The 15,864-nt window shown below is 67.6% G+C and overlaps 1 protein-coding gene across 4 annotated transcripts; it reads right to left on the bottom strand.

Annotated features, from left to right (window-relative positions):
* Positions 1-104: 104 nt before the first annotated feature.
* Positions 105-14,888, bottom strand: ZMYND15 (zinc finger MYND-type containing 15). 4 transcript variants are annotated; one of them, XM_071800244.1, is made up of 14 exons: positions 14,727-14,883; positions 13,496-13,850; positions 11,951-12,167; positions 10,844-10,993; positions 8,674-8,819; positions 7,340-7,489; positions 5,830-5,913; positions 4,784-4,900; positions 4,168-4,256; positions 2,228-2,329; positions 1,974-2,097; positions 1,246-1,304; positions 407-567; positions 105-333 (listed from the first exon to the last, which is right to left on the bottom strand). In XM_071800244.1, the coding sequence occupies exons 2-14, from the start codon at positions 13,845-13,847 to the stop codon at positions 189-191; spliced, it is 1,896 nt and encodes a 631-aa protein (XP_071656345.1). In that variant the 5' UTR covers positions 13,848-13,850; positions 14,727-14,883; the 3' UTR covers positions 105-188. The 4 variants fall into 4 exon arrangements, with proteins under 4 accessions (XP_071656345.1, XP_071656347.1, XP_071656346.1 ...); XM_071800246.1 differs by lacking the exon at positions 4,784-4,900 and having other exon boundaries at positions 14,727-14,887; XM_071800245.1 differs by lacking the exon at positions 5,830-5,913 and having other exon boundaries at positions 14,727-14,885.
* Between the last annotated feature and the right edge of the window lie 976 nt (positions 14,889-15,864).

Genomic DNA, 15,864 nt, shown 5'->3' with positions numbered 1-15,864 from the left:
CCCGGGGTGGGGGGGATGTGACGTCACCGTACGGACACGGCCGCCGCCATGTTGGCGGGGGGGGGTGGTGGAAACCCCACGTGACCAAAAAACCACGCCCCCAATTAAACGAACGAGGGTTTTATTTGGCGGGAAACGACGCGGAACGGCGCGCGCGCCTCGTGGGTTCATTAACGAGCGGCGCTTAATTAACGGCGGCGGGAGCGGCGGGGGGGGCGGCGGGAGGGGCGGGGCTCGGGGGGGCTGGGGGAGGGGCGCGGGGGGGCGGGGGGCGGAGGGGGAGGGGGCGCCCCCCCTTTGTAGAGCAGCTGGAACAGGAAGGCGTTGGCGAACCTGGGGGGAGGTGGCGGGGTCAAGGTCAAGGTCAGGGTGGGGTCAAGGTCAAGGTCAGGGTCAGGTCACTCACCAGGGGAGGTTGTTGTCCAATCCCGGGCGGCGCAGGGGGCACCGGAAGGGGTTGAGAACGGGGGGGCCCGCGCCCCCCCCCGCCGCCGCCCCCGCGGCCGCGCCCGCCAGGGGGACCCCGAGAGCTGAGCCCACCGAGAAGAACGCGGGGACCCGCTGGGCCTGGGGGGGCGGTCATGTGACCCCCGTGTGACCCCCGTGTGACCCCGACCCCCCCCGAGAGCTGAGCCCACCGAGAAGAACGCGGGGACCCGCTGGGCCTGGGGGGGCGGTCATGTGACCCCCATGGGACCCCCCCATGTGACCCCCATGGGACCCCCGTGTGACCCCGACCTCCCCCGAGAGCTGAGCCCACCGAGAAGAACGCGGGGACCCGCTGGGCCTGGGGGGGCGTGGGGTCATGTGACACCTGTGGGACCCCCCCGTGGGACCCCCATGGGACCCCGACCCCCCCATCTGACCCCTGTGGGACCCCCGTGGGACCCCCCATGTGACCCCCCCCATGGGACCCCCCATGTGACCCTGACCCCCCATGGGGACATTGAGACCCTCAGGGACCCCCATGGGACCCAAACCCCCCATGGGACCCCCATGTGACCCCGACCCCCCCATGGGGACACTGAGACCCCCCAGGGACCCCCATGTGACCCCTATGGGACCCCCCCATGTGACCCCAACCCCCCCCATGGGGACAACGAGACCCCCAGGGACCCCCATGTGACCCCAAACCCCCCATGTGACCCCGACCCCCCCATGTGACCTCGACCCCCCCATGTGACCCTGACCCCCCCATGTGACCCCTATGGGACCCCCCCATGTGACCCCGACCCCCCCAGGCACCTGCAGGCGGGGGAGGGCGCTGACCCACGGCTCCTGCAGCGCGAACCCCGCGTTGAACCCTGGGACAGACGGACGGACGTGACCTCTGACCCCGTGCCCCCTGACCCCGTGACCCCTGACCCCACACACCCCCTTTAACACCCCCCCCCCCCCCCAAAACCTTCACAGAACCCCTGGGAACCCCCAGCTCCCCTTGGCCCCGCCCCCTCCTTTAGCCCCCGCCCCTTTTTCCTGAGTCCCCACCCCCTCCATTGGCCCCGCCCCCTGTCCCTGAATCCCCGCCCCCTCGCGTGGCCCCGCCCCTTGTCCCCGAGACCCCGCCCCCTCCCTTGGCCCCATCCTCCAAGTCCCCTTGCCCCGCCCCCTCTATTGGCCACGCCCTTTGACCGTGAGACCTCGCCCCCTCCTTGCCCCGCCCCTTGTTCCTGAGTCCCCGCCCCCTCTCGTGGCCCCGCCCCTTGGCCCCGAGACTCCGCCTCCTCCCTTGGCCCCGCCCTCCCAGTCCCTTGGTCCCTCCCCCTCCCTTGCCCCCGAGACCCCGCCCCCTCCTTGGCCCCGCCCCTTGTTCCTGAGTCCCCACCCCCTTCTTTGGCCCCGAGACCCCGCCCCCTCCCTTGGCCCCGCCCTCCCAGTCCCTTGGCCCCGCCCCTTGTCCCTGCGTCCCCGCCCCCTCCCTTGGCCCCGCCCCTTGTCCCTGAGTCCCCGCCCCCTCCCTTGGCCCCACCCACCGATCACGAGGTCCGGGCGCGTCCCGGGTGGGGGGCGGGCGCTGAAGGTCACGTGGACTCCGCCCCGCCCCCCTCCTCCCCCCTCGGCGCTCGGGCGGGAACCCGGAAACAGCTCCAGCACTTCCTGGGGTCACGGGGGCGGGGGGGTGTCACGGGGGGGGTCACCACCCCCCAGCCCCTCCCCCCCCCCCCCCCCCCCCCCCCACATCCGGGTACTTCCGGGTACGCCGCGGTACTTCCGGCCCCGCCCGCACCGTGCGCTGCAGCCGGAAGCGCCGCCCGTGGAGCGGGGGGGGCACCGAACCGCCCAGGAACAGCAGCTCCAGGGTCACGTGGGGCAGCAGCACCGAGAGCTCCTGCGGGAACCCGGAAGTCACCAAAAACACCCAGAAAACACCCAAAAACACCCAAAAAACACCCAAAAAACACCCCAAATCACCCAAAACCACCACAAAATACCCCCAAATCACCCTAAAACACCCAAAAACACCCCAAAAACACCCAAAAACACCCAAAATCACCCCAAAATCACCCCAAATCGCCCCAAAACCACCCCAAAATCACCCAAAACCACCCCAAAATACTCCCAAATCACCCTAAAACACCCAAAAACACCCCAAAAACACCCAAAAACACCCCAAATCACCCAAAATCACCCCAAAATACCCCAAAATCACCCCAAATCACCACAAATAACCCCAAAATCACCCAAATTCACCCCAAATCACCCAAATTCACCCCAAATCCCCCCAAAACCACCCCAAATCCCCCAAAATCACCCAAATTCACCCAAAATCCCCCAAATCCCCCCAGATAACCCCACCAGCCCCTCCCCCATCCCCCTCTCCATCCCCATTTCCCCACTTTCCCCCATTTTTGCCCAATTTCCCGTGTTTCTCACCCAAAACGTCCCCATCCCCCTCAGCTCCATCCGCATTTCCCCATTTTCCCCATTTTTCCCCCATTTTTCCCCATTTTTCCCCCATTTTTGCCCATTTTCTCCCATTTCTCACCCAAAACGTCCCCATCCCCCCCACCTCCATCCCCATTTCCCCATCTTTCCCCATTTTCCCCATTTTTAACCATTTCTTTGCCCGATTTCCCGGGTTTCTCACCCAGAACAGGCCCAGCAGGCCCAGCTCGGCCCCGCCTGCCCGTTTTTGCCCGTTTTTGCCCGTTTTTGTCCGATTTCCCGGGTTTCTCACCCAGAACAGGCCCAGCAGGCCCAGCTCGGCCCCGCCTGCCCGTTTTTGCCCGTTTTTGCCCGTTTTTGCCCGATTTCCCGGGTTTCTCACCCAGAACAGGCCCAGCAGGCCCAGCTCGGCCCCGCCTGCCCGTTTTTGCCCGTTTTTGCCCGTTTTTGCCCGATTTCCCGGGTTTCTCACCCAGAACAGGCCCAGCAGGCCCAGCTCGGCCCCGCCTGCCCGTTTTTGCCCGTTTTTGCCCGTTTTTGCCCGATTTCCCGGGTTTCTCACCCAGAACAGGCCCAGCAGGCCCAGCTCGGCCCTGCCTGCCCGTTTTTGCCCGTTTTTGCCCGTTTTTGCCCGATTTCCCGGGTTTCTCACCCAGAACAGGCCCAGCAGGCCCAGCTCGGCCCCGCCTGCCCGTTTTTGCCCGTTTTTGCCCGTTTTGCCCGATTTCCCGGGTTTCTCACCCAGAACAGGCCCAGCAGGCCCAGCTCGGCCCCGCCTGCCCGTTTGTGCCCGTTTTTGCCCGTTTTTGCCCGATTTCCCGGGTTTCTCACCCAGAACAGGCCCAGCAGGCCCAGCTCGGCCCCGCCTGCCCGTTTTTGCCCGTTTTTGCCCGTTTTTGTCCGATTTCCCGGGTTTCTCACCCAGAACAGGCCCAGCAGGCCCAGCTCGGCCCCGCCTGCCCGTTTTTGCCCGTTTTTGCCCGTTTTTGCCCGATTTCCCGGGTTTCTCACCCAGAACAGGCCCAGCAGGCCCAGCTCGGCCCCGCCTGCCCGTTTTTGCCCGTTTTTGCCCGTTTTTGCCCGATTTCCCGGGTTTCTCACCCAGAACAGGCCCAGCAGGCCCAGCTCGGCCCCGCCTGCCCGTTTTTGCCCGTTTTTGCCCGTTTTTGCCCGTTTTCCCCCGTTTCTCACCCAGAACAGGCCCAGCAGGCCCAGCTCGGCCCCGCCTGCCCGTTTGTGCCCGTTTTTGCCCGTTTTTGCCCGATTTCCCGGGTTTCTCACCCAGAACAGGCCCAGCAGGCCCAGCTCGGCCCCGCTCTCCTCCACCTCCACCCGCAGGCGGCGCCGCCGCAGGAGCCGCAGCTCCGGGACTGAGGGACCGCGACCTCTGACCCCTGACCTCTGACCCCTGACCCCATGACCTCGCCCCCCCATCCCCCACCCCCATCCCCCACCCCCCTCCCCATCCCCCCTTTCCCCATCCCATCCCCTCCCCCGTTCCCCCCATTTCCCCCACTCCCATCCCCCACCCCCATTCCCCCCATCCCCCACCCCCCCATTGTCCCACATCCCCCCACCCCCATCCCCCACCCCCCCTCCCCATCCCCCCTTTCCCCCTCCCCCATTCCCATCCCCCACCCCCATCCCATCCCCCCCATCCCCCCAATTATCCCCCATCCCCCCTCCGCCATTCCCCACATTCCCCCCACCCCCCATCCTCCCACCCCCCACCCCCATCCCCCATCCCCCATCCCCCATCCCATCCCCCCACCCCCCCATTCCCATCCCCCACCCCCATCCCCATTCCCCCCATTTCCCCCCATTCCCACCCCCCATCCCCTCCCCCACCCCCATCCCCCCATTCCCCCCCCCACCCCCCCTCCCCCCCCGGACCCACAGCTCTGGGGCAGCAGCCGGGTGAGCACGTAGAACAGGGTCAGGGGGTACGAGAGCAGCGCGGCCAACGGGGAGCTGAGGGGCAGCCCCCGCCACGCGTAGTACTGGGCCCAGGAATCTGTGGGGCAGCCCCATAGCGACCCATGGAGACCCATAGAGATCCATAGAGACCCATAGAAACCCACCAGAACCACATAGAGACCCATAGAGACCCATAGCCTGACCCACAGCACCCAGGGGCAGCCCCCGCCACGCGTAGTACTGGGCCCAGGAGTCTGTGGGGCAGCCCCATAGTGACCCATGGAGACCCATAGAGATCCATAGAGACCCATAGAAACCCACCAGAACCACACAGAGACCCATAGAGACCCATAGCCTGACCCACAGCACCCAGGGGCAGCCCACACCAGGCATAGTATGGGGCCCAGGAATCTGTGGGGCAGCCCCATAGCGACCCATGGAGACCCATAGAGATCCATAGAAACCCACCAGAACCACACAGAGACCCATAGAGACCCATAGAGACCCATAGAGACCCATAGCCTGACCCACAGCACCCAGCAGCAGCCCCCGCCACGCGTAGTACTGGGCCCAGGAATCTGTGGGGCAGCCCCATAGCGACCCATGGAGACCCATAGAGATCCATAGAAACCCACCAGAACCACACAGAGACCCATAGAGACCCATAGAGACCCATAGCCTGACCCACAGCACCCAGGGGCAGCCCACACCAGGCATAGTATGGGGCCCAGGAATCTGTGGGGCAGCCCCATAGCGACCCATGGAGACACCCACAGAGACCCATAGAGACCCATAGAGACCCATAGCCTGACCCACAGCACCCAGGGGTAGCCCCCACCAGGCATAGTATGGGGCCCAGGAATCTGTGGGGCAGCCCCATAGCGACCCATGGAGACCCACAGAACCACATAGAGACCCACAGAGACCCATAGAGCCACATAGAGACCCACGGGCTGACCCACAGCACCGGGCCCATGGATGTGTGGGGCAGCCCCACAGCGCCCCACGGCGCCCCATAGCGCTCACCGAAGCCGTCGGCCGGGGGGGGCTCTGGGGGGGCGGGGGGCAGCGCCACCTCCCCCGCCGGCTGCAGCCCCTCGAACGGGACGGCTGGGGACGGGGGTCAGGGACCCGAACCACGGGGACCCCAACCCCCAAATCCCCCGGGACCCCAAACCCCGCCCAGGACCCCAAAACCCCCCAGGAAACCAAACCCCCTGGGACCCCAAACCCCCCCGGGACCCCAAACCCCCCCGGGACCCCAAAACCCCCCAGGGACTCCCAACCCCCCACTGCCCCCCATTGCTCCCCCATTGCCCCCAACCCCCATTGCCCCCCAATCCCCCATTGCCCCCAACCCCCATTGCCCCCCATTAATCCCCATTGCCCCCATATCCCCCATTGCCCCCAACCCCCATTGCCCCCCATTGACCCCAAGCCCCCCATTGCCCATTGCCCCCATTGCCCCCCACCCCCCATGGCCCCCCAACCCCCCCATTACTCATTGCCCCCCATTGCCCCCATTGCCCCCAACCCCCATTGCCCCCATTGCCCCCCAACCCCCATTGCCCTTCATTGCCCCCATTGCCCCCCAACCCCCATTGCCCTTCATTGCCCCCCATTGCCCCCCACCCCCCCATTGCCCCCCATTGCCCCCCACCCCCCCATTGCCCCCCATTGCCCCCAACCCCCATTGCCCCCCATTGCCCCCCAATCCCCCATTGCCCCCAACCCCCATTGCCCCCCATTGCCCCCAACCCCCATTGCCCCCCATTGACCCCCAATCCCCCATTGCCCCCAACCCCCATTGCCCCCCATTGCCCCCCAATCCCCCATTGCCCCCAACCCCCATTGCCCCCCACCCCCCATTGCCCCCCAACCCCCCCATTACTCATTGCCCCCCATTGCCCCCATTGCCCCCATTGTCCCCCCATTGCCCCCCAACCCCCATTGCCCCCATTGCCCCCCACCCCCCCATTGCCCCCATTGCCCCCATTGTCCCCCCCGTTGCCCCCCAACCCCCATTCCCCCCCATTGCCCCCATTGCCCCCATTGACCCCCACCCCCCATTGCCCCCATTGCCCCCCACCCCCCATTGCCCCCATTGCCCCCATTGCCCCCCACCCCCCATTGACCCCCATTGCCCCCCAGCCCCCATTGCCCCCATTGCCCCCCATTGCCCCCCAGCCCCCATTGCCCCCATGGCCCCCATGGCCCCCATTGCCCCCCACCCCCCATTGCCCCCATGGCCCCCATGGCCCCCACGGCCCCCCACCCCCCATTGCCCCCATGGCCCCCACGGCCCCCCACCCCCCATTGCCCCCATGGCCCCCATGGCCCCCCACCCCCCATTGCCCCCATTGCCCCATGGCCCCCATTGCCCCCACGGCCCCCCACCCCCCATTGCCCCCATGGCCCCCATGGCCCCCCACCCCCCATTGCCCCCATTGCCCCATGGCCCCCATTGCCCCCACGGCCCCCCACCCCCCATTGCCCCCATGGCCCCCACAGCCCCCCACCCCACGGCCCCACTCACCGCGGGGGGGTCCCGGGTGTGGGGCGCCCCCCCCCAGCCCCACGCCGTAGTCCGGGGGTCGCACCCACATGCTGAGGGCGGCCCAGCCCCCCCCGGACAGCCCCCGCGCCCCCAGGAAGCGCTGGAGGGCGAAGCTCTCGCCGGTCACCTCTGTGGGACCCACGGAGACCATAGGGACCCATAGGGACCGTAGGGACCATAGAGACCATAGAGACCATAGAGACCCATAGATACCCCATAGGGACCATAGAGACCCATAGATACCCCATAGGGACCATACAGACCCACAGAGACCCATAGACACCCATAGAACCCCAGGAAGCGCTGGAGGGCGAAGCTCTCGCTGGTCACCTCTGTGGGACCCACAGAGACCATAGGGACCCATAGATACCCCATAGGGACCATAGAGACCATACAGACCCATAGAGACCCATAGGGACCCATAGAGACCGTAGAGACCCATAGAGACCCATAGAACCCCAGGAAGCGCTGGAGGGCGAAGCTCTCGCTGTCACCTCTGTGGGACCCACGGAGACCATAGGGACCCATAGGGACCCATAGGGACCATAGAGACCCATAGATACCCCATAGGGACCATAGAGACCATAGAGACCATAGATACCCCATAGAGACCATAGAGACCATAGAGACCATAGAGACCCATAGACACCCATAGAACCCCAGGAAGCGCTGGAGGGCGAAGCTCTTGCTGTCACCTCTGTGGGACCCACAGAGACCATAAGGACCATAGAGACCATAGAGACCCATAGAGACCATAGAGACCCATAGAGACCATAGAGACCCGTAGAGACCCATAGAGACCCATAGAGACCATAGAGACCCATAGAGACCCATAGATACCCCATAGAGACCATAGAGACCCATAGAGACCCATAGGGACCCATAGAGAGCCATAGAGACCCACAGATAACCACACAGACCCATAGAGACCCATAGAGACCATAGAGACCCACGCAAACCCATAGAGACCCCATCCCCCGTGGCCCCCCCACCCCCCATATCCCCCCACCCCCCATTCCCCCCCATATCCCCCACTCCCCCCACCCCCCATTATCCCCCCATATCCCCCATGTCCCCCCACCCCCCATATCCCCCCAACCCCCCACCCCCCCACATCCCCCCACCCCCCATTATTCCCCCCATATCCCCCATGTCCCCCCACCCCCCATTTCCCCCCACATCCCCCACCCCCCATATCCCCCCATGTCCCCCCACCCCCCATGACCCCCACATCCCCCACCCCCATGCCCCTCCCCCCCACCCCCCATGCCCCTCCCCCCCATGCCCCCCCCCGCCCCCCGCCCCTCCCCCACCTGGGGTGAAGTGGAACGGCAGCTCCTGCAGCGCGCGGGCCCCGCCCATGAGCGCGCGCAGCTGGCGGCAGCGCCCCCGGTGCCCCCCCCGCAGCGCGAGGGCGGCGCAGCGCGCGGAGCAGAACAGCACGGCCCGGCACGCGGCGCTGGGGGCGGGGTCAGAGCCGCGCGACGCCGAGCGAACCCCCCACGGCGACCCACGGCGACCCACGGCGACCCATAGCGACCCATAGCGACCCATAGCGACCCATAGGGAACACCCCATAGCAAACACCCCATAGGAACCCATAGCGACCCATAGCGACCCATAGCGACCCACGGCGACCCACGGCGACCCACGGCGACCCATAGCGAACACCCCATAGCGACCCACAGCAACCCATAGTGACCCATAGCGACCCATAGCGACCCATAGGGACCCACAGCGACCCATAGCAAACACCCCATAGGAACCCAGAGCGACCCATAGGGACCCATAGCGACCCATAGCGACCCATAGCGACCCACAGCGACCCATAGCGAACACCCCATAGGAACCCATAGCGACCCATAGGGACCCATAGCGACCCATAGCGAACACCCCATAGGAACCCATAGCGACCCATAGGGACCCACAGCGACCCATAGCAAACACCCCATAGGAACCCAGAGCGACCCATAGGGACCCATAGCGACCCATAGCGACCCATAGGGACCCACAGCGACCCATAGCGACCCATAGGGACCCACAGCGACCCATAGGGACCCATAGGGACCCATAGCGACCCATAGGGACCCATAGCAAACACCCCATAGGAACCCACGGCGACCCATAGCGACCCATAGGGACCCACAGCGACCCAGAGCGACCCATAGGGACCCATAGCGAACACCCCATAACCCTCACAACCCCCCATAGCAAACACCCCATAACCCCCCATAGCAAACCCCCAATAACTCCCATAACCCCCCATAGCAAACACCCCATAGCCCCCCATAGCGCCCCATAACCCCCCATAGCAAACACCCCATAGCCCCCCATAGCGCCCCATAACCCCCCATAGCAAACACCCCATAACCCCCCATAGCAAACACCCCATAACCCCCCATAGCGCCCCATAACCCCCCAGCCCCCCCTGCGCACCCCCAGTCCCCCCTGAACCCCCAGAGCACAACGGCCCCGCCCAGGGGCCCGCGGTGATTGGACGAGCGGGGACCAATGAATGAACGGGGACCAATGAATGAATGGGACTCAATGAATGAATGGGAACCAGTGAATGGGCGGGAACCAATGAATGGGCGGGAACCAATGAATGAATGGACGGGAACCAATGAATGAACCCCCAGGTCCCCCCATCTCCCCAGGTTCGGGATCCCCACGTCTCCCCAGTTTCGGGGTCCCCCCCCATCTCCCCAGTCTTGGGGTCCCCCCCATGTCTCCCCACATTTAGGGTCCCCATGTCTCACCAGGTCTGGGGTCCCCCCCCCATCTCCCCACATTGGGGTCCCCCCCATCCCCACACTGGGGTCCCCCCATCCCCACACTGGGGTCCCCCCGTGTCTCCCCACTTTCGGGGTCCCCCCCCCATCCCCACACTGGGGTCCCCCCATCCCCACACTGGGGTCCCCCCGTGTCTCCCCACTTTCGGGGTCCCCCCCCCATCCCCACACTGGGGTCCCCCCATCCCCACACTGGGCCCCCCCCGTGTCTCCCCAGTTTCGGGGTCCCCATCCCCACACTGGGGTCCCCCCCATCCCCACGTTGGGGTCCCCGTGTCTCCCCAGTTTCGGGGTCCCCATCCCCACACTGGGGTCCCCCCCATCCCCACATTGGGGTCCCCGTGTCTCCCCAGTTTCGGGGTCCCCCCCATCCCCACACTGGGGTCCCCCCCGTGTCTCCCCAGTTTCGGGGTCCCCCCATCCCCACACTGGGGTCCCCCCGTGTCTCCCCAGTTTCGGGGTCCCCCCCATCCCCACCCTGGGGTCCCCCCCGTGTCTCCCCAGTTTCGGGGTCCCCCCATCCCCACACTGGGGTCCCCCCGTGTCTCCCCACTTTAGGGGTCCCCATCCCCACCCCGGGGTCCCCGTGTCTCCCCAGTTTCGGGGTCCCCCCATCCCCACACTGGGGTCCCCCCGTGTCTCCCCAGTTTCGGGGTCCCCCCATCCCCACCCTGGGGTCCCCGTGTCTCACCACGGCTGGGGGGTCCCCGCCAGGCCCCCGCATTGGTGGCAAAGCCGCGACGTCAGCGCGGGGGGGTCCAGGGTGGGGGGGGGGCCCCAGCCCCACTTTGGGGTCCCCACCAGCGCCACCCCCAGCCGGGCGACCAATGGGGCCAGGGCCCTGGGGGCAGGGGGCAGGGGTCAGGGGGTCATGGGGGGGTCATGGGGGGGTCAGGGGGGTCACAGGGGGTCAGGGGGTCATGGGGGGTCAGGGGGGTCACAGGGGGTCAGGGGGTCATGGGGGGGTCAGGGGGGTCATGGGGGGTCAGGGGGTCATGGGGTGCAATGGGGGTCAGGGGGTTCAATGGGGGTCAGGGGGTTCAATGGGGGTCAATGGGGGTCCCAGGGGGTCGGGGGGGTCCTAGGGCAGTCAGGGGTTCAATGGGGGTCAATGGGGGTCCCAGGGGGTCCCGGGGGTTCAATGGGGGTCAGGGGGTTCAATGGGGGTCCCGGGGGATCCCAGGGGGTCGGGGGGGTCCTAGGGCAGTCAGGGGTTCAATGGGGGTCAATGGGGGTCCCAGGGGGTCCCAGGGGTTCAAGGGGGGTCAGGGGGTTCAATGGGGGTCCCAGGGGTCCCGGGGGTTTCGATGGGGGAGATTTGGGGGTCCCAGGGGGTTCAATGGGGGGATGTGGGGGTCCCGGGGGGTTCGATGGGGTGGATGTGGGGGTCGGGGGGTCGATGTGGGGATCTCTGGGGGTGGATGTGGGGGTCCGGGGGTCGATGTGGGGGTCCCTGGGGGTGGATGTGTGGGTCCGGGGGGTTCAATGGGGTGGATGTGGGGGTCCGGGGGGTTGATGTGGGGGTCCATGGGGTGGATGTGTGGGTCCGGGGGTGGATGTGTGGGTCCCTGGGGGTGGATGTGTGGGTCCGGGGGTGGATGTGTGGGTCCCTGGGGGTGGATGTGTGGGTCCGGGGGTGGATGTGGGGGTCCCTGGGGGTGGATGTGTGGGTCCCTGGGGGTGGATGTGGGGGTCCATGGGGTGGATGTGTGGGTCCGGGGGTGGATGTGTGGGTCCGGGGGTGGATGTGGGGGTCCCGGGGGGTCCATGGGGTGGATGTGGGGCGCGGGCGACTCACGCGCGCAGGCCGGCGTCCCCCACGGCGAGCAGGCGGGGGCGGCGGGGGGGCCCCCCGGCCATGGGGCGCCCCATAGCGCGGCACAGCAGCCCCAGCGCGCGGGGGGCGGGGGGCGGCGCGGGGGGCGCGCGGGGGGACCCCAGCTCGTAATCCAGGCCCAGGGGGAGCCCCCGCGCGTCCGCCAGCAGCAGCACCCAGCGAACCACCAGGAGGCGCCCTGGGGGGCACGGGGGCGGGGTCAAGGTCACCCCCGGGGGGCAGATTGGGGTCGCACGGGGTCAAGTTCAGGGTGAAGCTGGGGAGAGGTTGGGGGGGCTTGGGGTCCCTAGGGGGGTAATGGGGGTGTCCTTGGGGTCCCTGGGGCTCACATTGGGGTCCCTTGGGGTGATATTGGGGTCCCTGGGGTGTAATGGGGGTGTAATTGGGGTCCCTGGGGGTCACATTGGGGGTCCTGGGGTGATATTGGGGTCCCTGGGGGTCACATTTGGGGTCCCTGGGGGTCACACTGGGGGTCCCATTGGGGTCCCTTGGGGTGTTATTGGGGTCCCTGTGGTGTAATGGGGGTGTAATTGGGGTCCCTGGGGGTCACATTGGGGGTCCTGGGGTGATATTGGGGTCCCTGTGGTGTAATGGGGGTGTCATTGGGGTCCCTGGGGGTCACATTGGGGGTCCTGGGGTGATATTGGGGTCCCTGGGGGGTCACATTTGGGGTCCCTGGGGGTCACATTGGGGGTCCTGGGGTGATATTGGGGGTCCTGGGGTGCTATTGGGGTCCCTGGGGGTCACATTTGGGGTCCCTGGGGGTCACACTGGGGGTCCCATTGGGGTCCCTTGGGGTGCTATTGGGGTCCCTGGGGATGTAATGGGGGTGTCATTGGGGTCCCTCGGGGTCCCATTGGGGTCCCATTGGGGTCCCTGGGGGTGATATTGGGGGAGTCCTGAGGTCCCATTGGGGTCCCTGGGGTGTCCCTGGGGGTCCCATTGGGGGTGTCCTGGGGTGTTATTGGGGTCCCTGGGGGGTCACATCGGGGGTCCCTGGGGGTGATATTGGGGGTCCCTGGGGGGTCACATTGGGGGGTCCTGGGGAGTCCCTGGGGGGGTCACATTGGGGGGGTCCTGGGGTGCTATTGGGGTCCCTGGGGGTCACATCGGGGGTCCCTGGGGGTGATATTGGGGGTCCCTGGGGGTCCCATTGGGGGTGCCGGGGGGTCCCTGGGGGTCCCATCGGGGGTGCCGGGGGGGTCACATTGGGGGGTCCCTGGGGGTCCCTGGGGGTTGATATTGGGGGTCCCTGGGGGTCACATTGGGGATCCCATTGGGGGGTCTCTGGGGGTCCCATTGGGGGTGCCGGGGGGTCCCTGGGGGTCCCATTGGGGGTCCCGTGGGGGTCACATTGGGGGTCCCTGGGGGTCACATTGGGGGGTCCCGGAGGGTCCCTGGGGGTCACATTGGGGATCCCATTGGGGGGTCCCTGGGGGTCACATTGGGGATCCCATTGGGGGGTCTCTGGGGGTCCCATCGGGGGTGCCGGGGGGGCCCGGTTACCCGGGGGCGCCGCCCCCTCCTCCTCCTCCTCGTCCTCGTCCTCCAGGCTGACGAAGGTCAGGGTCCGGCGGAGGTCACCCAAGGTCAAGGCCACGTCCGCCCCCAGGGGGTCCCCGCAGGGCCCCGCCCCCCCCGCGGGCAGCGCCACCCCGAGGCGCGCGTTGGGCAGCGCGTGCAGCACCCAGGGCCCCGCCCCCCCGGGCTCGCGGGGGGGGAGGGGGGGCGGGGACCCCCCCCGCTCCCATTTCGGGGGGGTGGGGGGGGGGTCCCAGGCTCCGCCCCCCCGGCGCCACCCCCGCACCAGCGCCGCCAACTCCAGCAGCTCCGCCCGGTGACCGCTCAGGAGCTCCATGGCCTGGGGGGGCACCCCGGAAATGGAGACCCCCGGCCCCCCCAAAACCCACCCGACCCCCCCGGGTCCCCCCAAACCGCCCCGGTCCCCCCAGACCCCCCCAACCGCCCTTGACCCCCCAAAACCGCCCCGGTGCCCCCAGACCCCCCCAAACCGCCCTGAGCCCTCCCGCCCCCCCAAAACCCCCCTGGTCTCCCCAGACCCCCCCAATCCCCATTGACCCCCCCAAACCGCCCCGGTCCCCCCCAGGTCCCCCAACCCCCCATTGACCCCCCCAAAACCGCCCCGGTGCCCCCAGACCCCCCCAAACCGCCCTTGACCCCCCCAAAACCGCCCCGGTGCCCCCAGACCCCCCCAATCCCCATTGACCCCCCCAAACCGCCCTGGTGCCCCCAGACCCCCCCAATCCCCATTGACCCCCCCAAAACCGCCCCGGTCCCCCCAGACCCCCCCAAACCCCCCCTGGTCCCCCCCAGACCCCCCCAACGCCCCCCAAACCGCCCTGGTCCCCCCAGACCCCCCCAAACCGCCCCGGTGCCCCCAGACCCCCCCAATCCCCATTGACCCCCCCAAACCGCCCCGGTCCCCCCAGACCCCCCCAAACCGCCCTGCGCCCTCCCGCCCCCCCCAAACCCCCCCTGGTCTCCCCAGACCCCCCCGATTCCCCCCCACCCCCCAGACCCCCCCAACGCCCCCCAACCCCCCTAAAACCCCCCCGGTCTCCCCAACCCCCCCCAGACCACCCAACCCCCCTGGGTCTCCCCAAACCCTCCCTGACCCCCCCCCCCCTTCCCGAACCCCCCAACCCCCCCCCCGACCCCCCGGGTCCCCCCAAACCCCCCCAAACCCCCCCGGGTCCCCCCAGCCCCCCCCCCCCACCTCCTGGCGGCCGTTCCAAAGTAAACACCGCCCGCTGACGTCACCGCGCCCCGCCCCCGGCGCCGCTGATTGGCTGGAGCGCGCGGGGCGGAGCCAACGCGCGGCCGGGGGTTGAGCGCCCAACGCGGGGATCCCGCGCGGTGACGTTACGCGTGACGTCACGGGGAAACCCCCCCCCCCCCCCCCCCCTTCCCCTTCCCCAACCCGAAACGGCGGCTTTTCAGCCCAAAAACGTGCGGGACAGACACACGGACACGCGGGTTGGGTCACGGGGTCACAGGGGTCACCCCCCCCGTTATTTGGGGTGGCCGGGGGGGTCACAGCCGTGTCCCCATTGTCCCTGGGGGTGCTGTTCCTGGTGGCCCCGCTGTCCCCTCGATGATGTCACCACCGTCCCCTCGATGATGTCACCATTGTCCCCTCGATGATGTCACCATTGTCCCCTCGATGATGTCACTGTTGTCCCCTCATTGGTGTCACCGTTGTCCCCTCATTGGTGTCACCGTTGTCCCCTCGATGGTGTCACCGTTGTCCCCTCAATGATGTCGCCATTGTCCCCTCATTGGTGTCACCATTGTCCCCTCATTGGTGTCACCGTTGTCCCCTCAATGATGTCGCCATTGTCCCCTCATTGGTGTCACCGTTGTCCCCTCGTTGGTGTCACTGCTGTTGTCCCCTCTGGTGTCCCCTTGTTGTCCTTGGTGTCCCCCGATGCCTCCACATTGGCCCCATTGATGTCCCCACGGTGTCCCCATTGTCCTCCCTGTCCCATTATTGTCCCCATTGTCCCCTCACCGTCCCCATGGTGTCCCCATTGTCCCCCCATTGCCCCCCTTGTCCCCCCATTGTCCCCATTGCCCCATCATTGCCCCCATCACCCCCATTGTCCTCCCTGTCCCCGTTGCCCCATCATTGTCCCCATTGTCCTCTGTCCCCAATGACCCCCATGGCCCCAATGACCCCCATGGCCCTGTGACCCCCATGGTCCAAATGACCCCCATGTCCCCAGTGCCTCTCTGATGTCCCCATGTCCCCATTACCCCCAATGTCCCATGACCCCCATTACCCCCAATGTCCCCCTGATGTCCCCATGTCCCCAGTGCCTCTCTGATGTCCCCATGTCCTCATTACCCCCAAT

Source organism: Patagioenas fasciata, chromosome 29, assembly GCF_037038585.1.
Source record: "Patagioenas fasciata isolate bPatFas1 chromosome 29, bPatFas1.hap1, whole genome shotgun sequence".
In the NCBI taxonomy this organism is placed as follows: Eukaryota; Metazoa; Chordata; class Aves; order Columbiformes; family Columbidae; genus Patagioenas; species Patagioenas fasciata.
The sequence above is the reverse complement of the archived record's forward strand: the minus strand, read 5'-3'. Positions and strand labels throughout refer to the sequence as shown.